This window comes from Podarcis muralis, chromosome 8, assembly GCF_964188315.1.
Source record: "Podarcis muralis chromosome 8, rPodMur119.hap1.1, whole genome shotgun sequence".
Taxonomy (NCBI): Eukaryota; Metazoa; Chordata; class Lepidosauria; order Squamata; family Lacertidae; genus Podarcis; species Podarcis muralis.
This window is the reverse complement of record NC_135662.1, coordinates 40,707,290-40,734,552: the sequence shown is the minus strand read 5'-3', so window position 1 is coordinate 40,734,552 and position 27,263 is coordinate 40,707,290. Positions and strand designations below refer to the sequence as shown.

The 27,263-nt window shown below is 40.6% G+C and overlaps 1 protein-coding gene across 1 annotated transcript in view; it reads left to right on the top strand.

The window, feature by feature from the left end:
* The first annotated feature begins 4,526 nt into the window (after positions 1–4,526).
* The window catches only part of LOC114600630 (chloride channel protein C-like), a 66,864-nt gene continuing 44,127 nt past the window's right edge, over positions 4,527–27,263 (top strand). The window contains exons 1-8 of the mRNA XM_028737015.2: positions 4,527–4,995; positions 7,651–7,780; positions 12,420–12,500; positions 13,271–13,446; positions 13,838–13,930; positions 16,466–16,709; positions 23,971–24,165; positions 26,156–26,253. Coding sequence (XP_028592848.2) covers positions 4,748–4,995; positions 7,651–7,780; positions 12,420–12,500; positions 13,271–13,446; positions 13,838–13,930; positions 16,466–16,709; positions 23,971–24,165; positions 26,156–26,253 — 1,265 coding nt within the window. The 5' untranslated portion in view covers positions 4,527–4,747. The remainder of the gene's footprint in view (positions 4,996–7,650; positions 7,781–12,419; positions 12,501–13,270; positions 13,447–13,837; positions 13,931–16,465; positions 16,710–23,970; positions 24,166–26,155; positions 26,254–27,263) is intronic.

The window sequence follows — 27,263 nt, the reverse complement described above, 5'->3', positions numbered from 1 at the left end:
GAGAAACTTGCTCAGTCTCACATATTATAGATTCGCTTTACAGTTTTTTATTTGGTGTTTTTAACAAAGCAATAAAATGGTCTGGGACCCATCCTCTGGTATCACCTGTTACCTGCTCCTGTGCCTATACATATGCACATGTGAACCTGCATCTTACAGGCATGTTCAGTTGGGGGATCTTTACTGGAGGTGATCTACATCTACTGTGGCTTGAACCATTCGTAAAGAAAAAGCAAGATGGTTTTAAGTTACACAGGCTACCCCATGGCCTGGACCATAAGCTGAAACGGTTCCTATCACAGAATGCTATTGCAGCTAGTAGTCGCCTCTGAAAATTAGGGAAACTCAAATGGGTTGCTTTTGAGTCCTGCTTTTGGGATTTTCATAGGCACCCATAGGCTAGATCCAGCTGGACTCTTCTTGTGTTCCTATGAGAGCTTTCCTTACATGGATTATGTTGTGTAGTCGTTTAGTCGTGTCTGACTCTTCGTGACCCCATAGACCAGAGCACGCCAGGCACTCCTGTCTTCCACTGCCTCCCGCAGTTTGTTCAAACTCATGCTGGTAGCTTCGAGAACACTGTCCAACCATCTCGTCCTCTGTCGTTCCCTTTTTGTGCCCTCAAATCTTTTCCAACATCAGGGTCTTTTCCAGGGAGTCTTCTCATGAGGTGGCCAAAGTATTGGAGCCTCAGCTTCGGGATCTGTCCTTCCAGTGAACACTCAGGGCTGATTTCCTTAAGAATGGAGAGGTTTGATCTTCTTGCAGTCCATGGAACTCTCAAGAGTCCTCCAGCACCATAATTCAAAAGCATCAATTATAGGTAGGCACTAAGGAGCCAGACGGTATGCAGTGGAGGTCTAAAGCCACCAGGGGGAGAAGCTCAAATGGAAATAACAGATTTTGTGTATGTAGAGATCAGGAAAATGAGAAAGGCAGAGAGAAGAAGCAAGATCCTACAATTACCTGTCCTGTGGGATGAAGGGCGAAGAGAAGTCTGAATTTCACTGTGACTTATACATGCACTGTCATGACTAGGTTGAGAGTTATTGGCAAAGGCTAAGCAGTGGAGGGCTAATCTTCCCTGATGTCTGATGCATACAGTTTTCTAGGCTCAAGCTATGATAAGGTGGTTGAAGATAAGGTAGCATTTGTAGGTCATACTTGAGCTAAATCTGCTCAACTCTGGGTTCTTTGGGACCCTCCAAAAAAGTTCAAAATTATTAAAAAGGGTTTTGGGGGCAATAATGGTAATTTGTGCTCTTTGAAATAGTTCTGACTGACCTGAAGAGAAAACTAACTGCTGAGACGCAATGGAATGGAGCGGGGAGGCAGCAGGGGTGTAAGGGGTCTAGCTAGGCTGAAGAAGTCTTGCTTCTGCAAGTATCTATGGAGTGAGAGCAAGCTTGGAAAAGAGTGGTGCAGAAAAGCCTTCTGGAGAATCCCCAAAATGTAGATCAGTGCCCTGGGTAGGATACTGAACAACGTGGGAACTGAGAGGCGCCTAATTATAGGAATTAAGCTTCCTAACTGGCATTAAATAAATAATGCCAGTTATTTATATGTAAATAAAATAAACAAATTAGCTCCAATTCAAAGACCAGGGCAGGACTGAAGGGACTTTTAAAAGATACAAGTAGCAAATTGTCAACAAGTCAACCACATGTCACAGCCAGGTGATTAGAAATGTTTCAGAGGAAATGCATATTTAGAGACTTAATCCAGTTACAGGGGAAGATGTCTGGTGGAGGATGCCTCTTTCTAGGTTCTTAGTAAGAAATAAGAGTGTCTGTTTGCATTAGATATAAAAGTTCAGGATATATAATTAACCTTTTTGCCATTAATTTTATGACTTGTGCAAAGGCTGTTTGAGATTTGAATTAAGCCGCTACAGCTTTCCCTCACGGGACTGACCTTATACCACTGTCTCTGTTTGTTTGCAATAGTACTGCACTCTTTTACACAGAACAAAGCCAAAATAAATGCTTATTTCCAGGGCATATGCAGAGTTCCAGTTTAAGTGATATTCTTGGTAATGTGCCACTACCAGCTTCCATGTTTATGCAACATCTTCATTGTGTGCTAATCGTATTAAATATCACCCCAGTACTTATTGGTAAATGATTTTAAAGCTAAAGCTGTCAAACACTTATTTGTGTGCTGGTTATGATGGAAGATTCAATGTTTGTGTCCCTAAGTATCCTCAGGTTTGCCATATTTATTCTGAAGTAAAAATTAAGATGGAGCTTCTATCTCTTTCTCCCCCTCCCTCCTAACATAGCTGAGAAGGCCATATTCCCATGGCAGCATGCCTAAAGGAAAAACTGTTTTGCACAGCATCACACAGGTATTCTGAAAGTTTTGTGTAAATCACAAAACTTTTGTGTCTTAAGAAAGGTCAAGGGGTTAGGAGTGGCTGTTAAAGGCCACATGCTTCCATTTCCCCCATAATTCAAGGGCTGCCTGAAAGGTAACTGCAAGATGGCCACAGAGACTGTGGATCTCTGTTGTGTTGTTCACTCTGAACCGTTGCATCATTCCTCTATTGTTTCCCTACTGTATAAACAGCCAGGCTGCTGGAAAGCTGTGGAACTCGAATCTAAGGGCCTGTATGTAAACATGCAGTATTGTTACTGTTTTTCAGTTTACAGTAAACACAGAGCTGTGATACGGTGTAGGGGATAGTCAGTATTCCTGCCCTCAGACAATACGTAGATAAAATATCTGTTGAGTAGATTCAGAGGTGTTTCCCCAACTATGATCTCTCTCCTCTCTACTACCCCAAGTGTATATTAGCATGGCAGCACCTGTGCTGTGGAACTCCCTGCCTCTTGACATTAGGCAGGTGCCTTTACAGTGTTAGACAGCTGTTGAAAACATTTCTGTTCTAGTAAGCCTATCCAGACACATGCTTTAGTTTACATTTGTTTCACTTTTTTTATTGTGCTTTGTTTTTAATGATAGCTTTTTCATGTTTGTTTTTATTGGTTTCTTCATTTTAATCATCCGTTATATATAACATAATCTGCACACTGCTTGGACTTTTTTTTAGGAAGCAGTTTATATTTCCCCGCTAAATAATAATAATAAAAAATAGTAAATGATTATTTAAAAATGTTAATACATTGAATGCCACCAATTATCTGCATCCAAAAGTATATATGAAGCACTACCTATCCATGCATTGTTCCCTGTCTCTTAAAATGAAGCAATAATGTCCTATAATTAAACCAAAGTAATAATGACCTTATTGCGTGGAAGCTTCAAGGTTAGGTAGGCGGGCTGTGCACCTAAAAATGTTTTCTTTTGTCACCTTCCTCCTTCAGAAACTGATTTGGGGGAATCTTTAGATAAAATACCCTGTGCCACTCCCCACCTGAGAGCACACACCACCTTCTTATAACCTTTTCCCACTGCCTATTTGTTTTCCTCCTTCTCTTGAGACCAATCCACAGCGCATCCCAGAGAGAGGACAAGTTGTAAACCATGAATTTGTCACTATTCCTTCTTTTTGCTCTGTTCACTTACTCAATCATTTGTTTAGGGGGAGTAGGTAAACAGGCAACAGCAAGAGCCGGAAACTCCAGATATTGGCAGTGGGCCCAGGCTATGGGTATCATTAGATGCCAGATGATGCCAGCTCTGTAATGCCTGCCTTGGTGCTAATCATTGTTATTAGTGCCTTTTGCAGCCTTTTTCTTTGCTTGTTGCTTGCATTTTGACATTGCACAGGGCACTGCTGAAATTTGAGACCCCGAGGTCTGCCACTGTGGCCAGCCATTATGTAAACATAACATTACAATAGTGCATTATGTATGAAAAATGTTAGAAATTTTAAAACACGCAACATAGGCTAAGCAATGTGGTTCCCTCCTGATGTTGTTTAACTACAGCACCCATCAGCCCAGCCAGTAAGGCTAATGATAAGGACGATGGGAGTTGCAGTTCAAAAACATATCAAGGATACCCCATTGACTAGCCTTGCTTTAAAATACAGTTGGTCCAACATAAACATTTTTTTAAACAGTCCAATAAAAGCACATAAAAGGCATTTGGGAGTGGAGTTTTTAGCCATTTTAAATCCTAAACAGAAGGGTCAACTATACCTCTGTTGGGAGTTCAACAGAGTAGGGGTGCCACTCCTGAAAAAGCCCTGTCCTAGTGCCTGCCCGTCTAATCAATCTTAAAGGCAGATTACTTGACCAGGGCCTTCGATGCTGAACTTGGGACATAAGCAGTTACAGATAGCCTGGCCGTAAGCCATTTAGGACTTTTTAACGCTCAAGACTCATGCTTTAAAATGGACCTGGGAACAGACTAGTTACCAGTTCAACTGATACAGCATTGTTTCAATGTCTTCAGAACGCTTAGCACCTGATATATATATTTACATTAAGTGGCTGGGAAGTATGATGACCAAACCCTCCGCAATCGCCACTTGATTTTAAACCCTAAGACTTCACATTCTCTGTATTGTTCAGGAAAGACTCTGCGTTCAGTTGGCTGCCTGCCCAACCCTTCTGGTGGGAAAGTCACCTATGAAACAAAAATCTGGTTCTGACAGGTTCTGGGTGACACAAACACGCAGGATCTGTGTGGTGCTGCTACTGAAGCAACCCAACCCACAACATAAGTCAGTGAGCCCTTGTTGCACAGCAGTCAGTAAGTCCTTTCCAGGTGCATTTGTCAACCATTGATTTGCAGACAGAGGTCTGAGGTCTTCTGCTGCCACTTGTGATTCTTCAAAATGCCAACCCTCCTTTCTTGCAAGAGATGCACACATGATGGTGAAGAGGAGATGCTGCTAGCCGAAGATCAGCCAGATTTGATTGAGTCTCTTGATCCCAGATGCAACAGCAGCAGCAGAAGCTGCTCAGGAAGGGCGAATTTCCTCCAAGAGAAAGAAAGGGAACGCCTATCTGTCCACGAGAGTCTGGATTATTTGCCTTCCCACAGCAGCGTTTACAAGAAGTGGCTGCAGGGACAAAACTACAGGTAATAAACAACCTGCTTGTTGTACACACGAGATATTAGCACTGAATTAGTAACACCGAGTTGGAACCCTATTTGAAATTCACACGAAAGGGAAAATAAGCAATGGGAGTTGTAAGGGAGTTTGGAGTCGGGGATGCACATCTTACGATTTATGCAATTTTCTCTCACTCCAGCATAAGGGATTTGCCTACTTCAATAGGCCTTTGCAGAACAGGCATGAAGAGGGCATGGCTACTATGCTGGGACCCCTGTTTTAAGAAATCCAGCAGGAGGTGGGATATTGGAGTTCAGGGATGCGTGCCAGCACCTGTGTACCCCCTTACCCCTCTTTTCTTCCCAGGAGGTTGAAAGGGAAGCAAATGGAAATAACAGGAACCCAGTTTACAGAGGGCTTGGAGGTGTGTTCTGCTGCCACACCATCCAGTGTAGTTAGGCAGGTAATTAGTTATTGGTTTTAGCGTTATTTTGTGTTAAATGGTAAGCTGTATTGCTTTAAAATGTGGTGAGGCCTTCTACAAATGGGACTACCTCTGTTCAGCCCTGGACGTCTGCTCCAAAGACCTGTTCCAGTGGCACAACTGATACCACCAGAGTTACAGTGCAGCAGGAAGGCAGTACATGTGTGCAGCCTGTGATTTTTTCCCCTTTATTAAAAAGTCCATGGGTATATAGAAATGATACCTTTGGGTCTGGGTTTTGCTGCTATATACCAGTTAGCAAGGGGTCAGCTGCTTCTGTCTTAGAGTGAGTTATATAATTAATGCTCAATTGTCTACATTAGGATTTTCTGACAAAACACATGTTTGTTCTTGCTTTGATTTAAACTTTATGAGAGTCAGTGATATCGAATACCAGCAGTTCCATAATAGAAATGGCTTAGGAATAAATATTTCTTATTAGCTTCAGGCTTGATGCAACAAACTTTGTAGTGATCAGCTTTAGCTATTGCGGTTTCTTTGGGCAAAGATATCCAAACCGATCAAACTAAAGTTTGTCGGTCTGGTTTCATGTTGCTTAACTTCTCCCAACTCCTTTATCACACTGATTAAGAAAACATTTTCTTTAATTAAGTGTGCTGTTCACTCAAAGCAAAGTATTTTTAAAATCTGACCACACGCTTACCTTTCTTGTTCAAATCAATGGCATGCAGATGTACCAAAATATGGGTGGTGGTGGGGAACATGCCCTAATTTTCCTCAGCTTGTACAATAATTTATGTAAGAGTCAGATAATTTAAACCTGCATTTTTCTTAGTCCCCAACATGATGACCAGCAGAGACAAAAGAATGGGTCAAATATATTTCAAATGGACATGGTGAAAAATATCATTTTTTAGCTTAAGTATTAAAAGCACATCAAGAACACCTGGACTTTCTACCTGTTCCTAGAAAGATAATTGAAGTGAGTTGCAGGCTATGAAATGGTTCTGTTTTCACTTGGCTCACTCCACTTGCACATGGAGGATTCCGCCCCCAAAAGCTTTCAGAGGTTAAACATATTTTCCTTTATTTCCTCTTTGTGCATATGACTGTAAAGTATTATTACATCAAATGGTAAACTTAAACCAAAGTGTTTTGGTGCCACCTATTGGGAACAGTGAAGAGTGCACTCAGATGTTTGGGGGGAAATGCTCTGTTAGGGACCAATGAGGAACTGCCACATTCTGAAGAGATGCAAAACACAGGAAACTCTGCTGCCAGGTTAGAGCAATTTCCAAATCCACAGTAGGGCAAGACCTTCATTTGTACCAATCTGAATGCCACAAAATACAGCAGGGAGGGAAAAGGTACCAGCAACATCCTAAGCATGTCTCATTAGGAGCAGTTTATAAAAACATAAAACTTGGTAATGCACAGTATTGCTGCAAAAGTGCAGGTTACACATCTATAATTGTTATAAGAAAGAAAGTCCACTGTGACCAGGAAAGGTTGCAGTCTACAGTGGATGGATTGATTACAGACTGAGTTTCTTGCTCTTGCTGCAGACTCTGTTTCTTTAGAGAATAGCTAGGTCTGGGATTCTTGGAAATGTTAAATAGACCCAATTTCCAGTGGGAAGTGGATCCTTGGATCTATTGTTACATTCTTGCATCAGAGCAGTCATAAGAGACATCACACCTGCTTATTTTAGCTGTTAAGGCAGCTGTAGCGAATAATCAGAAGAGCTAAATGGAGCATATTTGTTACCAGTAAACGATATCTTGAAAGTTTATGCATGTAATTCTCAACTGTTGTGTCTGGATTAAATTATGAAAATTAAGTCAATTTGCTCTTGCTGCAATTTGTTTTGCAGAACCTAAGATTTGGATCAGGGACAATTCAAAGGGCCAAGTTAGAGGTGTAGGCAATACTTGCCTAGGGATATGGACTTGAAGCTTTGGGGAAGAAAGAACAAGGCATATGGGTGGAACAAAGAAGTCTCAATCCTTCACTTCTGAGTGATTAGTTAAAGAAAACCGTGACTGGAAAGACATGAACACCTTTCAATCACAATTCTTCTGAGAGATACCCAGAAGAAACTGACAGCTCTTCTTCTCAAAAACCGAGATTCCATGATAACTGTTTAGCATTTTAGACACATTACCAAAAGGCTACTTATTAACATTCTGAGGTTACTGCAACTGATACCAATTCTGCTTTTACTTTTATTTTTTAGAATGGACTGGGATCGATGGTTGGTGATGGGCATCATTGGAATAATAGTAGGAACAGTGGGTTTCCTGATCCATCAAATAATTGATTATCTCATCAAACTGAAATGGGAACTGGTGAAGAACTACATTCAGGTAACATGGCAGAAAATAATAATCTCTCTGTTCAAATTGCTTTGGGGGAAGTAATAAAGTCCAAGTAAGATTTTGTTACCTGATATTGGCATCATGCCACCTCTGTCCCTGATGACCTCTCTTTCTACAGACACTGAATGACATACTCTGGTAAAGTGTGCATAACAATGCACAGATTTCTGAAAGTAACATACAAATAATCTTCATTAGGAGAGACTGCTTTGCAATAAAAAATATATTAGTGAAGACTGAATGCAAATTGTGTATATTAAGAGTAATTTGCACTAAAATGCTGATGAATTATATATATTATAATATTTATATTATATGTATTTATTATATATATATTTGTAGGGTTTTTAAAAAACCCTATGAATTGCTGCAAAAATGTGGAGAACAGAATTTAAGATTGGAAACATAAGGAACCAAGGTAATTGAAATTGACAAATTCATAAATCCCCACTTAGGAAGAACAGTTTTTGATAAAGCTAAGCTAACCTGAACTTGGTCATAGCATGGGAGACCTTTGAAAGCCACAATGAACTACGACCCTGGCTACCCACATGTCTTACTTTTAGGTTTCCCAGAGGCATCTGGTTGTGGTAAACAGGCTGCTGGATGCGATAGACCTTTGGTCTAATCCACAATCACCTTTTATTATTGCTTGGACATAACTGTAACAATTAAATAAAGCATTGTGAAAGGGAGGCTTGAAGAATGTTGGAGTCTAGAATCACGCTGTAGTGGACTCACCCTGCTAATTGCCCCCAATTAAATATAGCGGACTGACCGCACAATACGCCAATTAAACAAATTTCTACAATTTATCACAGGTTATCTTGTGTGAGGGAAAACTTAGTGATTTAGACTCTCAAGCAGGAGTTCATCAAATAAGAAAAGTTTTATTTACAAAAAGAGGTTGGTGAAACCAAGTTGGGTCAGGAGATGCGTTCTTTCAGGTAGAAGTTAACTTATTAGTTAAACGAAATATAAAGATGTCACAGGCTTAAACACAGAAGTCTATGCCCAGCTTTTCTTAAACTTCAGTTGCTAAAAATCAGTTGTTATGCTTCAGGTAGATGTTCAGGTTTCTAGAACTGGTGGTAAAATGCTTAACTCAGTTTCTGTTCCTTTACTTAGCTATGACAGGTGCTACAGTTAAATACTTTTGACACAGCACAGCTTCCTTCACAGATTAATATTTTGGTTCATGAGTGAGGGGCACTTTTAGTCAGTTACCCACTCTTTTAGCAATCCCACACCTGAGGCATTCTAATTAGTATAACAGACCCAGGGGATCACCTCACTCCTTGTTACTGGCTTGGAAGTCTTCTGTATCTAGAAGAACTATCCCCTCCTGGCTATATTGAGGCCCAGGTAGTCTGTATTCCCACAGCTGCTACCTTCCCTGGCTCAGACTCAGTCCTTCACTTAACTCCAGTTAGCTGTATTCTGTCCCAAGACACTTAACACGGTCTTACTTTCTAAGCTATAATGGTGCTTAGATATTAGCTATAGATATTTTCCTCAGAACAGATGTTAAACGCAAATTTGAACCAACTCTCTCAGACAAACCCTATCCTAATCACTGTCTCCCATCTCAAATTAAGCCCTATCTAAAACAAAAAAACAAAAAACCACCAACTCCCTCAGAAACTGCTCCTTTTATTCTCCCTCCAGAGAGGCTCCAGCACTCTGGCAGGATTCTGAGGGACTGCATCACCAGTCTCTGGTCTGGCTCTGCTGCCTGTCACACATGCCATATCTACACCATACATATTACACTCTTATATCACTTTATATCAATTCGTGCTTCTCACAAAGGATCCCAGGAACTGTAATTTAAGGATGCTATAGGTTGTTAGGTGACCCCCTCAATGAGCTACAATTCCCAGCACCCTTGCAAAACTACAGTTCCCGAGATCTTAGGTGGCAGCCATTATTGTTATGGTGTAGATATGACAAGTAATAACATGTTAAAGAATGGAGCCACAAAGTATATTTACATTTATGCACCACACAGGGGTGCAGTATATATTAACTATAGTCCCATGGTTGGAGCAAAGATCCCAAGTCAGTTTTTAAACACTACACTACACCAGTTTTGTGTTCTCCAAGAGAGACTCCAAGAGAACTGCTACTTTCTTAGATAGGCAACTGAAATAACAGAAATTGTCAGTGGATTTAATAATGGTTCCCTCAGTGTTTATAGCTGATGTGACAGGCCCAATACTGGGCCTGTGGTACACACACAGCTTAGTTTCTATTCTCTTTAAATTGAGGCCCATAATAAATTGGTATGCTGGCTGCTTGAGCAGTCTGTACAGAATGTGCATCTTGTTGAGTCTGTTGACAACAAGAACACAGTTGTCAACAGAGAGGACATCATGGTTCAGTCAGTCCATCTGCTCTTATTTTAATGTGGCAGAGATTAACAGCATCACCATCAAGGTGAAAACAAATGGAGACTAACAATTATACTTAAGACTGCGTCTAGCACAGCATGGAAGGATCTAAGAAGGAATAACCATAGAGGGCATCTCCTTATAGCACCAGTTGCAACATCTTCTTCCACGGGCGTAGCCAAGATTTTTGCTGGGGGGGGGGGAAGGCTTTTGTTGTGGGAGCAGAACCTCAGATTTGTATTGATTTGTATTGATTTAGGGGGGCAGCTGCTCCCCTTGCCCCCCCAACTATACCCGTGCCTTTGTTACACATGCTCTTTGTTACACATGCTCTTGTTGGCATTCGTCTGCCTTGGGAGACAATGGAGGAGTGTGCCTTTGAGGTTGAGGTCAAGCTGTTGTAAAGTTGCAGCTCCTGCTGTAGCTGTAGAGACTGATGTAGGAGAGACATGTTTTGTTGCAGCTGGGGCATAATAGCCAGTTGTCAACTTTGATACACTCGGTTGTCTTTGTCTGAGATTTCAGGCTCAGAGCAACCGCAGAATAGAAGGTAGGCAACAAAATTGGGAAGAGGCCTTTGACAAAATCTTGACATTACAAGTCACATGTAAGCAAACTTCAGGTAATCAGAGGAGAAGATTCCAATATAAATTATGTCTATCCCTTTAGTTTGCAAAGAGGTTGACCCAAATTGCATGTATCTGGTCTTCCTGGATGACTGCAGAGTAAACACATGTTTGCAATTTACCGTCAAAGATCTGACCTGAGGCCAAGACAGGAAATCTGTGGTAGCTTGCTGAGCCATTTAAATTTGAGAAACAAAAACAGCATCTTTGACTTACAGGCACAAGAGAATCCAATCTCAACAAAATGACTTTTTTTCTTGCAAATTTGTGGGAGTCAATTTACTTGCAAAGGGCAGTGGAGACAACATGATTCTGGCTAACCCAAACACAAACAGTTCAAAATGGAATGGGATGACAATCAGACAAAATTGGTGGAATGGAAGGCATATTTTATAACTTTCTATAATAATTCTATAAGGTATTCACTAAGAAAACTGCACAGCCTTTGTTAATTGGATATTGGGATATATGGGTAGTTATGGTATTATTCAGGAGGAGCATTTTGATGAGCATTTGCCTTGAGAAACATGAGGCTGCAAAATCTTAAAATAATTAACAGTCAAATTACATTTTAAGTAATATTAAAATAAAGTTTGTTCTAAATAGGAAATCACACACAATCCTATACATGCCCAACAGTAAATTCCATTGATTTGAATCAGAATTTCTCCTAGGCAAACAATTAGAATTGTAACCTCAGCTAGGCATGCAGTAAAGGGATTTCTTGAAAATAAAGTAAGTTGTATTTATGTCAAGTGACACCAAAAGTGCCTTTTTGTCTTTAATCCTTTAAAACAAATGTGAATATAGTTAATTAATATGCAATATATGTTACGGTTGCCACATTTCAAGAAGTGAAGATCTGGACACCCTCAAAGTTGTTGAGGAAAACTGAAGATCCAGGACAAACCGCTGCCTGGATATTCCCCCCGGACGTCACTTCCACCTTTGAAATCCCGGTAATGTCAGGGAAATCTTGGATGTATGGCAGCCCTAATATATGTGACATGGGATCTTGCTATTTTCAGCTCAAACAATACTCCCTGTTTAATAGCTATTTCATTCAAGTGATCAATTTCAAATATTGTAAAACAGAGAGCATAAATCCACATGATGACTTCCTTCTATGAACATGTGCTCTTTAAAGACACATATTCAGCTAAGTGTACTCAGAGCAGACCCATTGAAATTAATGGACCTAGCTTAGTCATGCTCATTCTTTTCATTAGGTCTGCTGTACATAAAACTTAGTTGAATACCATCCTTGGATTAGTTGCTTGAATGACATTTTTACCAAGAGCTGTAATGGCTGGTGAGGTGGTTTGGTAGCTGAAACTGCTGGCATCTGCTATATGACAATTGTATGTGTGTGTTGGAGGGGGGTCTTGTCCATATATTTTAGCAATGGGAGGAGTTGATGGGGGCCAATGGTGCTGTACTCATCACTGTGCAAACAGGATGCTGGACAAGATGGGCAATCGGTCTGATCCTTAAGGCTCTTACGTTCTTCTAATATGTGGATTGACAATGTATTTGTTTGGCAAATGAATATCCTACCATATTATGTAGTTTTTCTACCAATAACTATTTATTTTGTAAAACTGGCAGAAAGGCAACTTTCATATGACCTGGTTATACATACTTGGAATTGGACTGGCTATGATCATTGTATCCTCAGGACTGGTTGTGGTAAGTGCTGAACAGCTGCTTCTTGCTCAGCTTTTAAAATATCAGGATATCATATTTTTGCCTGGTTGGAATGTGTCCTGTGATAATGCTTGTTGCTTGCCTATGTGGAAGATAGAAAAGGTGTGTGTATTTGTGTTTTGTGAGTGTAGAAACTAGCCTACTGTAGAAGGTAAAATTCATATTAACTTTTCTGTCCAATTTTGCCCCTGGTCCCACCTACCCCTAGCATGTGGCCCCTGGAAGGTTGCATCAGGCTGAAAAAGTTCTTACACTCCTGATTTAGGCATGTTTACCTGATAATCCAGGACATAGGTGGTGCTGTGGTCTAAACCACAGAGCCTAGGGCTTGCCAATCAGAAGGTCGGTGGTTCGAATCCCCGTGACGGGGTGAGCTCCTGTTGCTCAGTCCCAGCTCCTGCCCACCTAGCAGTTCGAAAGCACGTCAAAGTGCAAGTAGATAAATAGGTACTGCTCCGGCGGGAAGGTAAACGGCGTTTCTGTGCGCTGCTCTGGTTCGTCAGAAGCGACTTAGTCATACTGGCCACATGACCCGGAAGCTGTATGCTGGCTCCCTCGGCTAATAAAGTGAGATGAGCGCCACAACCCCAGAGTCGTCCATGACCCTAACAGTCAAGGGTCCCTTTACCTTTTTTACCTGATAATCCTGTCGACTGATGAATCATGACTGGATATTGGATAACATTTGATTTGAGCTGTGCTATGTAAGCTTTTGTGGCTGCTACAATAATATTGCCTTTTCCTTTTCCCAGTTCTTTTGCCCAACAGGTGCACCAAGTGGATTACCGGAAGTCATAGGTTTTCTGAACGGAGCTTCTATTCAGCACATTTTTAATATTAGAACTTTTGTAGGAACTTTTGTCTCTTGTGTTCTGGCTGTGGCATCTGGGCTCTTCTGTGGACCAGAAGGTCCCATGATTCACTTGGGGTGAGAAATCAATATTTTAAAAGTTACAGTTTTTAAAGAAAATAGGGATAGGGAGAATGGAATGGAGGATATTGGGAAAATGCATTAGATGACTGGCACCCTGAATAAGCACACTTCCTACTGCAATATTTTGTTGCATGCCCACTCATATATGTAAAACACATAGATAAAATCTTAAGAGTATAATCCATAATATAAAGAATGAATTTAATTTATCATTGCTATTATATTAAAATTATTAGTCACTTTTTCTTGCCGATCAACTGAAAGCAACTTGCAGCCAACTAGTTTCGCATGCTTTCTGCCATCTGGTGATTTGATTTCTTTAATCTGAAATTTTGTAAATCAGCAAATTAAATATGCCATTAATTTTTCACAATACTTTCCCCAGTGCAATAATAGGATATGGATTGAGCCAGTCCAGGCCAAAGATCCTTGGAATGAATCTCCCCTCCTTCACCAGATTTTGGAACTCAGCTGACAAGTAAGAGACCTTATCAAATAAGTATGCAATAGTTAACTAAAAAGGGTTACTGGCTGCCTTAATTTAGGTAACATGTAAAAGTAACAATAGAAACATGTAACTGTAATGGTGTCTTCAATGGAAACATAGAGTTGCGTATCCGGTGCTGTCAAACAGTGCAATGGGACTTTACATTCTTCTCTGCCATTTGGCAGTCTCCACATATTTGGGGAGAGTCTGAGGGCTGCAGGAGGAAAGAATAGAAGCAGAAGTTTGCTTGTGCAGTGTTGGATTCAGCTCATAAGGGCTATATTGCTGAAGAATTGTATAGATGCTTTCTTTAGGAGAAACAAGGGTCCGTTTTGGATGCAAAAATCCAGACAACTTTCCTCCTAAATCATGCCTCCACAGCAGCAAATACAGCATTTCAAACAGCAGTTCACAGTGCAATGTATATGTGTTTACCTGGAAGTAAGACAAAAGGTGGTCATTGGGGCTTAATGCTGTGTGGTGTGAGTGCGGAGCAGAATCCACATCCACATGTGTTTGCCTTGACTGGTGAAGCTTGATTAGTGAAACCTGGTTATGTTGCACTTTTGAGCACCATCATTATGAAGCATACAGCTGCCAAATAGAATATGGTAAAGCTGTTATGTTGAATGCATAGAATAAATGAGGTTTAAGGCTGCCTGGCGTGCTCTGGTCCATGGAGTCACGAAGAGTCGGACACGACTAAACAACTAAACAACAACAAAGGCTGCTCATCTGATTTTTAATTGCCTTCTCACATAGGTTTCAATAGTGGCTTACTCAGTTATAGAGAATGAACAAAACAGAACTTTCAGGTCAAAATGGTCAGGGGATTTTTAAATGGATGTTGCTCACATGAAATGACTTCATGCAATGTGACATGGAGAATGCTACTTTTGTATAAAATAACATATTTTCAAGATACTTGGATGTGATAAATCACCAGATCTTGCAGTATGGACATGAATCACAAACACTTTATCTTCTATTTGTGAAATGCTGGCATTTGCAAATCCATGGGGTGCCCTGTAAGATCTTACTTTAAACAGGATCTATTATACCAGTGTTATTGTTCATGTCAAGCCTGCATTTGGAAAGCTTTGAATGATCAAGTTCCATAGCCTTAAAACAGTGGATTATAAAAATATGTAAATAAAACATGTGCCTTTGACCATACTGTTTGTTGTATCTCCAAACAAAAAGCCATTACAAACTATCTGTGGCTCAAGGATAACCAGACAGCCCAAATAAACATGATACATTTTGCTTTTTAACTTGCCTCAACAATTAGTGAAATAACTTTGTTAAGCTGTTACTTATGGAAGAAATTTGCCCCGTGACCAATGGCACAGATTTCTGAAGTATTTTTGCATGTTCATTAAAATCCCCATGGCAGTTTGAATCCACCTGATACGGGTCACAACCAAATACATTGGCCCTTTAGGTCTATCTAGTAATAGAGGACTTGGGTTAATTCAGTTTGACAAGAGTTGGCTAAATTGCTGTTGCATAGCTTGCTATGGGCACTTCCAGATGACCTGTTCATCCTGATTTGTTTGCAGGGAGATAGGACAATGTTGGCTGCTCAGAGAGCATTCACCAGTAGTGGCTGGTGAGGCAGTAGGTGTAGGGTACCCAACACAGCAGGTTTTTGAGAAGCAGAGGGGCAGGTATGAGGAGCTTGGCATAGTGCAGCGCATGGTGGCAGAGCCAACCCAACACTCCTGCCTGTATGCACCACACTGAGCTCCCTGAATTGGGGCCCTTCCTGTCTCTATACACAGCAGCAACCTGGTGGGTTAGAAAGCTGGGAGAGCAACAGACCCCCCCCCCCGCTAGTGCCTGACCAGCTGCTACTGGTATTCAGTCTTGCAGGAAGGTTAGTTGACATTGCAAGTGTTAGCCTACACTTTCCGGTACCTTTCCTAATCACTTGCCTCATCGCAAAAAGTCTGAACTTTTGGAGAAGTGGATTTGTTTCACAAGCCCTCCTAATAAAAAATAGTTGTGAGACTTGAATTTGTTGTTGCGGGATTGAATCCCACCTGAAAATAGCAACAATCTGGAAGTGCCATATGCACTATTCAAAAGCAGGTATCATTTTGACTTTATTTTGATCCGAGAAAATATGTAAAATTGGCACTTATTTCAAGCTCATGACAAAGTAATTAATTATGCATTGTATTTTAATATTCTGTCGGAAGTCGCTCAGAGTGGCTGGGGAAACCCAGCCAGATGGGCAGGGTATAAATAAATTATTATTATTATTGTTGTTGTTGTTGTTGTTATTTTGTGAACTAAAGATGAAGAAACAAAATAAAAAAAATCCTTCTAGTAGCAAACTTAGTTGGTCTCTAAGGTGCTACTGGAAGGAATTTTTTTATTTTGTTTCGACTACGGCAGACCAACATGGCTACCTACCTGTAACTAAAGATGAAGAGTATATCTTACTTATCAAAAGTAATAGGATTATCCTGAAACTCTATTCTCTCCTCTCTCCCCACCCCATACTCCTCTTTGTTACAGGAGGAATTTTGTTACGGCTGGTGCTGGAGCAGGGATTGCCTCTGTGTTCCATGCTCCAGTGGGTGGACTTCTATTCACACTGGAGGAGGTGGCCTCTTTCTGGGATATCAAGCTGGCCTGGCAAACGTTCTTCTGCTGCATGACGGCTGCCTTCACCACAGATCTCATCTCCTCTTCTCTCTGTGGGTTTGTCTACAGGGGCCAATTTGGATTTTTCAAAGCAGAGATGAGGATTTTATTTTGGGTATGTACTACATCCACACTAAATTACGTCAAGGCCACATGTGTATTTTGCTGTGCCTGTTTATTTAAAATATTCATATTCCACTTCACCCTATGTTCAAGGTTGCTTATGCTATGAGGAAAAGCTGCCACATTGGGGGCTTTTTATAGTTTAGAGGAAAGGTGAATAAGAGGTGGCCTGATAGAAGTGTATAAATTTATGTGTGACCTGGAAAAAGTGGATGGAAGAAAAGCTTCCCTTCCCATAACACTAGAACGTATCTGAAGAAGTGTGCATGCACATGAAAGCTCATACCAAGAACTAACTTAGTTGGTCTTTAAGGTGCTACTGGAAGGAATTTTTTTTTGTTTTGACTAGAACTCATAGTCATCCAATGAAGTTGAATGTTGGAGGATTCATTCAGGCAAAAGAAAGTACAGCTCCATGCAGCACATAGTTCAGGGGTAGGCAACCTAAGACCCATGGGCCGGATGCGGCCCAATCGCCTTCTCAATCCAGCCCTCGGGCGGTTCGGGAATCAGCATGTTTTTACATGGGTAGAATGTATCCTGTTATTTAAAATGCACCTCTGGGTTATTTGTGGGGCATAGGAATTTGTTCATTTTTTTCTTCAAATTATAGTCTGGCCCACCACATGGTCTGAGAGACGGTGGATTGGCCCACAGCTGAAAAAGTTTGCTGACCTCTGACATAGTTAAATGGAAGAATTTGCTCCCATAGGAGGCAGCAGCAATCCCCAACTTGGATGGCTCTGAAAGTAGATTAGACAAATTCATGGAGGATAAGGCTATCAATAGCAACTAGCCATGATGGCTGTGCTCTGGCTCTACAGTCAGAGGCAGCAATGCTTTTAAATATCAGTTGCTGGTAACCACAGGAGGGGAGAGGGCTCTTTTCCTCAGGTCCACCTTGCAGGCTTCCCATTGGCATCTGGTTGGCCGCTGTGAGAACAGGATGCTGGACTAGATGGGCCATTGGCCTGATCCAGCAGGTTCTGCTTATATTTTTCAAGAATCATAATTAAAATTCCATAAAAACAGAATTACAAACAAGTTGAACATCTAAAACAGCAGTAATAAACACCCAGCTCAACTGAATTCAGATTCTAAACACCATCCTGAATAAAAAAGCCTTGCAGACTCCTAACATTTTTAAAAAATTAAATTTATATACAACACTTCATCTGAAGATCATAGGGTAGTTTACAACATAAAAACATTCTTCTGAAAATGATCACAAGTGTGCTTTGGTTAACTTTCTCTGGAAGGCCATTCCACAACCCTGAACAATCACCCCCCATAAGCTCAAATCTTTGCTGAGGTTGACTTGACCTCCAACAATGATGGAACACTGAACAGGGCACCAGATCAGGTGGGAATAAATCATTCTGTTAGGTGTGCATGTCTAAGGCCATAAAGAGCTTTAAAGATTAAGAACAGTGAGTGGTATCCAATTGTACTGAGAGCAGATCCGTTCAAATGAATGAACATGACTAACTTAGGGCCATCAATTTCAATGGGTCTACAACTCAGTGTCTTGAATTGTTAGCAGATGGCTCCTGCCTCCCCATTATGACCAGGACAATATCAGAGGATCATGGGTAACATTCATCCTGGTTTTAGTGAATACTCTGGGCAGGAGCAGATGCATCTTTGGAATCCTGCAGAGCAGGAAACAGCTTCAAGGTAATTGGGGGGGGGGGAATCATGTGTGGGGAACCCAGGCTGCTTCTCCCTTCTATATTTCCCCACGTTGAAACTGATTTCTTTAAAATAAGGAAGTTCCTACAATGTGCCTTTGACCCTCTCTTAACTTGCTTGCTCCATATGTGGATCTTAATATGGGAAAGACCACAGTTTCGACCGATTTAAGGCGTATGCCACTTCATACTTCTTGTGTGAATATGCCATAAAACACAGGAGACTGTTTTATAAACTGGAGAGTAATCCAAACAAAGATTGAGGCGAAACATAGTTGGGGACAAGTAAGACCTTCATAATATTGGTGTTCTTGGCAAGGTTGGAGACTTACGGAGAGAACTGAGAGAGAGAGAGACCTTTTGCAGAACAATCTTGTTTTATAGCAGTGCTTTAAACAATCCTAAAAAACTGACTAGAAGTACCAATATAGTTTTCCATTTCATGTTTGAATTCTTTATCTCATATGATTTCTTGCAGGCTCTTCTTTAGTATTCCTTTGTGGACTCATGTTCTTTCTCATCTGATCCTCAACCAGATGTATGATAAGGGAATTTAGCAAATATAATTGAATGTGGATGTAATGGAAAAGTGGGTAGGAGGGAGAGAAAACTCTTCAGAAATCGGCTCATGGAAACACACTTACCTGTCCAAGAAGGTCCTCCTGAGCAATATAGGGACTAGCTACTCATTTATTTATTTTTGCAAAAAGTATTACAATGACATCATCATTATGTGTCCAGAGCACTGCCTAGTCCTGTGTTGTTCGATAAGTTTCAATTCTTAAGGCTCAAGAATGTGGGCAAGGTGCTTGAACTGGTCAGGGTGACCACTTGTGTTCTGGACCCTTGCCCCTCTTGGCTGATAAAAACTAACTGGGCCAGGAAGGTGATTTATGCCTCCTTGTAAGAGTGAATGGTCCCTGCCTGCTTGAAGGAAGCAGTAGTAAAACCATTCCTTAAGAAACCCTCATTGGAAAATCAAAGTAATTACTGACCAGTTGCCAATCTTCCCTCCTTGGGGAAGGTTCTTGAGCAGGTGGTCACAGACCAGATCCAGGCACTCTTGGAGAAAACTGATTTTCTAGCTCCATTTCAATTGAGGTTTAGGCTCAGTTTTGGAGCAGAAACTGTTTTGGTTGTAAACTGTCCTATGGGCATAGTCAAGGAGGGGCAGGGAGGGGCAGCTGCCCCCACCCCAGATCAAGTGAAACAATAGGAATACTTAACTAACTGACCGATCACATCAGTTCTGTCCCTTAACAAAAGTCCTGCCCCCCCAACAAAGTCTTGCCCCCCCCCAACAAAAATCCTGGCTACACCCATGAACTGACCTGTGACCCTAATATGAAGGGCTGTATAGAAATTAAATAAATAAGTAAATAAAACAAGTTAGTTTTAGTAACTTGCATACATATTTTGGCACATCAATGGCATGGCTTCCATACTGGAGCAAACAAAGTTTCTGCAGGCATAACAAATAACACAAGTATGTTCAAAACGAGTAATTTTAATGTTACATTCTAGGGCCAAGGACAGGCAGGGGGTAAGCAATTGACCAATTGACTGTGGTCCTTGGCATGTTCAGTTTTCACATATATGTAGGATATTGATACTTGACACATTGTTTTGCCCATTGAAGTAACTTTTAAGTGCTGTTAACCTGAGAAGATAATTCTCCTCTGGCTAGACAGGATAGAACTGGCACAAACTCCTGTCTTCTGGATTTGTGCTAAGCCACCTTACTGTAACAAAGGGACACAGACCTTGGCAGATATAATGAAAAGAGAGTTGAAACTTTGGATTGTATTACAACACCTGCCGTAGGAAAGTTAGCCTAATAATGCCACATTTGTGAACAATTCATTTTTATCAGATAGCATTTACAAAGAACTGCTGTTCCTTCGTGGATAGTTTGATAAAAGAATGTAGGCCAGCATACCTTTGGCACTTTATAATATCTATTAACTTAATATTGATAGCAAAAGAGATCACTCATGGATTTGCCAGACATAAACACAAGCAGTTCTACTGCGTCCGATCAGACCAACAGCTTAGCTTAGACTTAACTAGATGCTTGCGAGACATTTCCAAAAGAAGCTATTATGTCAACCTCTACCAGGACCCTGGTTGCCAGAGCTATTAGCCACTGTTACAGAAGAAGAAATGATGTGGCAGGTTTTTGTTTAATTCCACTCAAATTCAGACCTTGGGATTTTGGGTGATTTCAGAAGGGTCAAGAATAAAAGGCAAAAATGAACGGAAGATGTCCAAAGGTGCTGTAGAAGTCAAGACTCGCTTTATTTTTAGAAAGTTGTTTGACACATTTCAAGCCGTGCAGCTTTTTCTTTCCAAGGGTATTTCCCCTGTGCAACTCTGCAGAGAAAGCAACGTTCTTTTTGCACTTGCCTTGTTTAGGTGAAGAGACAAGGTGGTATACGGTGGGGGAGAGAACTTGCTCTCTCTGGAAAGGGTCTTGCAAGAAAACACCTTTCCAAGGGTATTTAAAGCCCTAGTTAGCTCATTTTGGGGCTGTGTACACATTACCAGTTTAAAACTCAACTAGGCCTTCCCCCCCTCAGTTTGGATTAAAACTGGTTTGGGTGAAAACACATCAAAATGCAGCATTTTATAGGAAACAACAGAATAGATACAGGATTGTGGCTTACATTGTACATATTCCACTTGTGCATCTATGATCAGAAACAGGTACTTGTTGGTAGTGGCACCTGGTTTGGTTTATGGAACATCTTCCTTTGAGTAAGTTTTTACTCAACATGAAGAAAAGCCACTTTGCCACAATTGTCATACAGAACAATACAGTGGATTATAATGACTTCCGCCTTGAGTTACAGTTTATAGTCCTTTATAAGTTTATTTAGGATATTTCACAAAAGAGCAATTGATTTTGACTCCCACTCTCCTGGAGGAACTGTTGCCAATGTGGTTTCTACCACAGCTTCACTGTTCTTTTTGCTTGCCAGCTAGGCTAGATAATCAAATGCTTTCATTTCATTTAGTGTGGGGCTCCAGGGAAATCTGGCTGCTTTCATGTTTTATAGCCAAACTCTGAGCAGAGAGCTTGTGGGTTATGTCTTTCAAGAAAAAACAACAACCTTGATTTTCTTCAGTTTATGCTGAACATAGCATTGTAAAGAAGTCTTAAGACCCGTGATTTTCCAAGGGTAGGATTTTATGGAAGTCTGAATTTATTATTTATAAATTCTGCAGTACTATGCACACTTAACCTGGGAATAAGTGTGCATAGGACCAAGCAGCACAACTTGCTACTACTCAGAACAAAGTGTAGTTCATCTTGGTTGGATTTGAATTTTAAAGAGCAGGAAAAATGTGAAATGTACTCGAGTAGGAACTATGAACCAATATAAATCTTATGAACTCATGCTGCAAATGCAATGCACACTGTGTTAGAAGAAACATGTTAGAAGACAAAAAATAAATTATATATAATGCATATTTCACTTGTAATAGCTTATGGTTCAGCTTCAGTTATATCATGCAGGTTCTTTTTTTCTTTTGGAGAAAGCTATATGTAGCAGAACCAAGGGGCGACTCTTTGCTGGAGGTATGCCAGCCAAGTGGCTACAGGGCAGTGCTGCTGAACTTTCTACCTCTGGCCCCACACAGCGTTGACATATGAACCACATAAGTTTGCCCAGAAGGAATGCAGCCCACAGGCTGAAAGAGGTTCCACACCCCTGCTATAGGATATGGTGGAAGCTCCCTATATCTGGTGCAACACCCAATATGCCACTGCTGTTGCTTATTCACTGGCACAACTCTCCAAATATGCTGGCTGAGCACTCCATCAGTACATCTGTTCCTGGAGCCACTGGAAGCCAGATGAAATTGTTTCTGGCATATGCCGGCCCCAAAACCCAATCCTGAGCAGGGAAATACAAGTTATAAGCTGTTGAGCAAGTGCTTCTGCTTTAGGGAAATAGGATTGTATGGGATTACTTGCATCCTTTTAAAAATCATTTCTCTTGGTATGCATGTGCTTGATGGAAAGCAGTGCAAATGTTTAGTAAGGCTCTGCTGGTTTTACAGACCTGTAGAAGACATACATCTGCTGTTAGGACGTTCAGAAGGTCAACAATGTAGTCTATTGTACTAAAGTACCCAGCAGTCTCTGTAAGGCTAGAGTCCCCAACATGGTACATAGGGACACCATGTTGCCCTTGGCACCCACCAAGTCTCCCTTTCCTCCATTTTTTATATGTCCCCCATTTTTGGAGACTTGGTAGTTTTAGCTGTTACTGTATTTATTTGGGGTTTGTGTTTTGCCTGTTTTAAGGGAGGTGGCTTCTGAGTATTGTCATTCTATGAAATGGGTATTTTGTGGTGCCCACAACAGTTCTGAGATTTAAAAATATGCCCCTGGGGATCCCCTGCTTCTTAGGGACATATAGGAAGTAAAAGGAATCAGGAAGCAATGAGCTTGCCATGGAATTAGAGAAGAGTTCTAGATTGTGATACAGTAGCAAAAAATGCTAATGCTTTTCTAGGCTGCATCAACAGAAGTATAGTGTCCAGATCAAGGGAAGTAATAGTACCGCTCTATTCTGCCTTGGCCAGACCATACCTGGAATACTGTCCAATTTTGGGCACAACAATTTAAGAGGGGTGTTGACAAGCTGGAATGTGTGCAGAGGTGGGCAACCAAGTTGATCAAGGGTCTGGAAAGCAAGCTTTATGAGGAACAGTTAAAAGAGCTGGGTATGTTTAGCTTAGAAAAGAGGAAGCTGAGAGGATATATGAGAGCCATCTTCAATTATCTCAAAGGCTGTCACATGGAAGAGGGAACAAGCATTGTAGGGCAGGACTCCAACCAATTGGCTTCCAGTTATAATAAAGGAGATTCCTACTAAACATATGGAGAAAATTCTGACAGTAAGAATTGTTTGACAGCAGAATATTCTCTCTCAAGAGGTTGTGGACTCTCCTTGCTTGGAGGTTTTTAAGCAGAGGTTAGATGGCTATCTGTCATGAATGTTTTAGTTGAAATTCCTGCATTGCAGGGGATGATCCTTGGGATCCTGTCCAACTCTACAATTCTACGATTCTATGAAATTAAAGAACTACAACAGGAATAAAATTGATTAAAGCAACTCAATGTCTGAAAAGATTTCCTTGATAGAGAAACCTCAAGGATATATACAGCATGACAAGTTCTTTGGGAGGCACTGGCAAAACTTATAATTTCAAGGGAAAACATGCTGTTGGTTCTTAAATACCGGTAATAACTGGCAGATCCAACAAAGCAGGCCAGCCTATCCAGTAGCCTATTCCAAGCTTATTCTGGTTTTATGCAAAACTAAAGGTAGAAGACAGCATCAGATAAAATAAAGAATCTGGCATGAGGCCTTGGCTATGATCCATAAGCTATTACGAGTACAACCTGCATTTTCTACATCTAATTTCTGCTGCTTCTTCTTTTGAGTTGTTGTATGACACCTCTTTTAACAGAGGGGCTGCTGTATGTCAACTAAAATGGCAAGGCAAAATTAACAGAACATGTTGTTTCTTTTCTCTTCAATGCAGGTTAAGAACTTACTGGACATGAGTGTGTTGGCCTTTGTTCCAGCCATTTTCCTTGGAATACTTGGAGGACTTTTAGGAGCTCTTTTTGTTTTTCTGAATATAAGAATTAATAGATTACGCATGTGGTTCTTCAACACAATTCCAAAAACATCCCTCAGAAAAACAGCTAAGCTCTTAGAATCTGTGCTGGTTCTTGTAAGTACTTAATGGTGTTTTGCCAAGTGTTCCAAAGTTACAACTGTGCTAGCTAGAATTAAGACCTAAGTCTGAAAACATAAAGGTTACTAGAACAATGGAAGGTGCTAAGTTGCCACATAGAACTGGCAGAATAACAGCAGATACTCAGAGGCCCTGAATCTATCTCTTACCAATATTTTCCAGTCTTTCTGAATTATGCAGAAGTCTAGTCATTAACAATCAGGTTAGGATTGTAATTTACAACAGTTATTGTTGATATTGCTACATAATATATTGTTTTGGAATATATCCATAATTCATAAATTTATGATCAGCTGTTCAGACATATTTTGATCTTATCACATGCATACAAATTTAAACAGAGACTTTGGGGTTAGGGACCCACATATATGGAAATAGATAAGAAACAAGGTAACTCTGAGTACCTTCCTGCTAAGAAGCTGCTGATCTCTAGGCTATGAAATGAGAGGTCCTTCCATGCAATAAAGAAAAGATTATTTCTTCACTGTATTTTTTATAACAACTAGCTTAATTAACTATTGGAACATTATTATTACTATTATTATTAGCATTTATTTAATTTCTCTATTGTCCTTCGTTTAAAGATCACAGGCCGGTTTACAATATAAAAATGCAACAATACACACCATAACAACAAAGAAAAAACAATAACATGGAAAGATTACTTCAAAAAGTTTAAAACAAAACAACAAAGCTTGCATTAGAATTTGGCTTAAGAATGGAGATTGGCAAATGCAGTTGATGCATGAATAAGGATTCTGAGTGCAGGGATCTTTGAAGCATAGGTTCATGGGATTCCAGGTCAGCATCTATGCTTCTAGGCCTGACTTTAATCATTTCTTTTGTAATTAAGGAATTTCCCCTTATTGTTCTTCAATACACTCACACATTTCTCCTCTGACTGACTGACTGCTCTCACCACCGTGTGAAAACTCAGTAGGTCACACATGGTAAATATTACTGGCAAAATGAGTGTTTATAGAATAGAATAGGCAAGTCCTTGCATAATGAGCAACACTGTCTATTGTTTGGATTTACTTAAAAAATATGGGTCAAGGCACAAAAGAAGCATTTGGGGAGAGTTCTTGCACACAGATCAAACCCACCATACTCATCTACCTCCTTAACTTCCTCATAGTTCCTTCCCTAGCCAAGCAGCAAGAGAAGGTGGACAGACACCATGCACCTGTTAATTCTCCTGTGCAATACACTTAAAGCATAGAACACTTATTACAGGTACCTATTGCCTACTGTAGAAAGGTGGGAAAGTGGGCAGTGGGTCCAGTGAACTGCCTCTTGCTTTGGAGTAATGTGGCTTCAGTCCCTGAATGCTTTAGCAACAGAAGAAAAGCAGTAATAGCATGCTCCCCTGTCCTTTATTGACTTGTCTCCACCTCCAGGATGTGGTGAGTTCAGCCCTTGCTGCCTTAGTGAATAGAAGGCAGGACCACAACAATCATGGCTGGCTCGATCAAGGATTCTGCACAGCGCTAGGGCTCGCCCACACTGCCGCTTGTCTTGTACCTAGAAAGCAAAGGTCTGAGAGGTTGTCTGCTTGTCCTGTGCTTTTAAAGTACAGGTTCAAGCAGCTTTTCATCTGTTCCATTGCTTACCCTGGGAAAACCTTCTGTTTACCACTGAATCAGAACCAACATCAATCTGCAGACAAACTGACATTTTTTTTTCTGATTCAGCAGTAAACAAGTAGGAATGCTAGATATCTTGAAGAAATGTTCCAGTAACTAACGGAAGACAATCACATACATTTCCAATCCTAAAACCAGTACAAAAGAAGCCAGAATTCTAGTCATGGATTGCTGGATTGTGAACTTTGATATTAGATCTTTCAAGAGCTTAAATACACCTTTCTTATATGAACGTGAACTTGAGTGGGTGTGTATAAGGGTAAATGTGTTTATTTTATATTCAACATTTCTTTCTTAAATATTTTTAAAAACACGTACAGGTTTTGACTATTACTGCAACAGTCTACTTGCCATATTTCTTTCACTGTACTCCAGCCAAGAACCTGCCAGAATTTGAACCATCTACTAAGCCAGAGAAGTAAGTAGTGAAAAGAGAAATGCAGGCATCTTCATAAGTGCCACTGGCTTCTTCAGTTTCAGAATTGGTCCCTTCATGAAGCTTAAGTGCAACTCCATAAGTTGCTGGTGCTAGACCAACAATTTGCTTGAATGTGGGAGCCCAGGAAATGAAACGTTTTCATCCATCCATCCATCCCATCCATCTATCCCAACCTTCCTATCCATCCTATTGTGATGTTTCTATTTAAGAAACCTTTCAGAATGATGTCATGGAATCATAGAAACATTTGGTTGTAAGGAAATCACAGAAATAATCCACTTGGGTAATTCTCAAATGATGCATCTAAAGTAAATTTCAATAACACAGCACCTGTGGGTACTAGTGTGTCCACCCCTCTTTATATGGCACGTATGAAAGGTTTCAGTAAATGCTTCCTCACAAATCACAGTGCATGAGATATTGTTAGCTCTTCCTCCTCAATTCCTGTTTGTACTATCTTAGCCTCTCCTACACCTCTCCTATAGCAGCCATTTTGTGTTATGCCACACCCCTACAGCAGCCATTGTGCGACCCCCACTGGTTAGCACAGCACTTTATTAAAATTCCATATGTGCCCCCTGGCCCCAAAAGATAAGTGACCTCGCATCTAGAGTTATCAATGGGCTATAGGCTCTTTTGTGACTCGATTGCTCCCCATTATACACATTGCAACACAAGGGCTTAAAAAGGAGAGCTGTCTTCTGAATAAAGAGATGGAGGCTAACTGCTTAAGTACAGAACATATGCACGATGTCAATCATAAAAACACAAAGCTAACTCCTCTTTAGTTCCAAATTTAAAAATGTAGAAGTGAAACAGTTTACCAAATCATTGAATACTTAAGAACCAAACAAGCACCAATCCTAGAGTTATTCAATGGATAATAAATATTTTGGAGAGATATTGAGGACTTCAGATACTCACACATGTGTTGAAAGAACATGTGAGGGGGAGTTGTGGGTCCACATGGGCTAGTCTCACCCCTAACT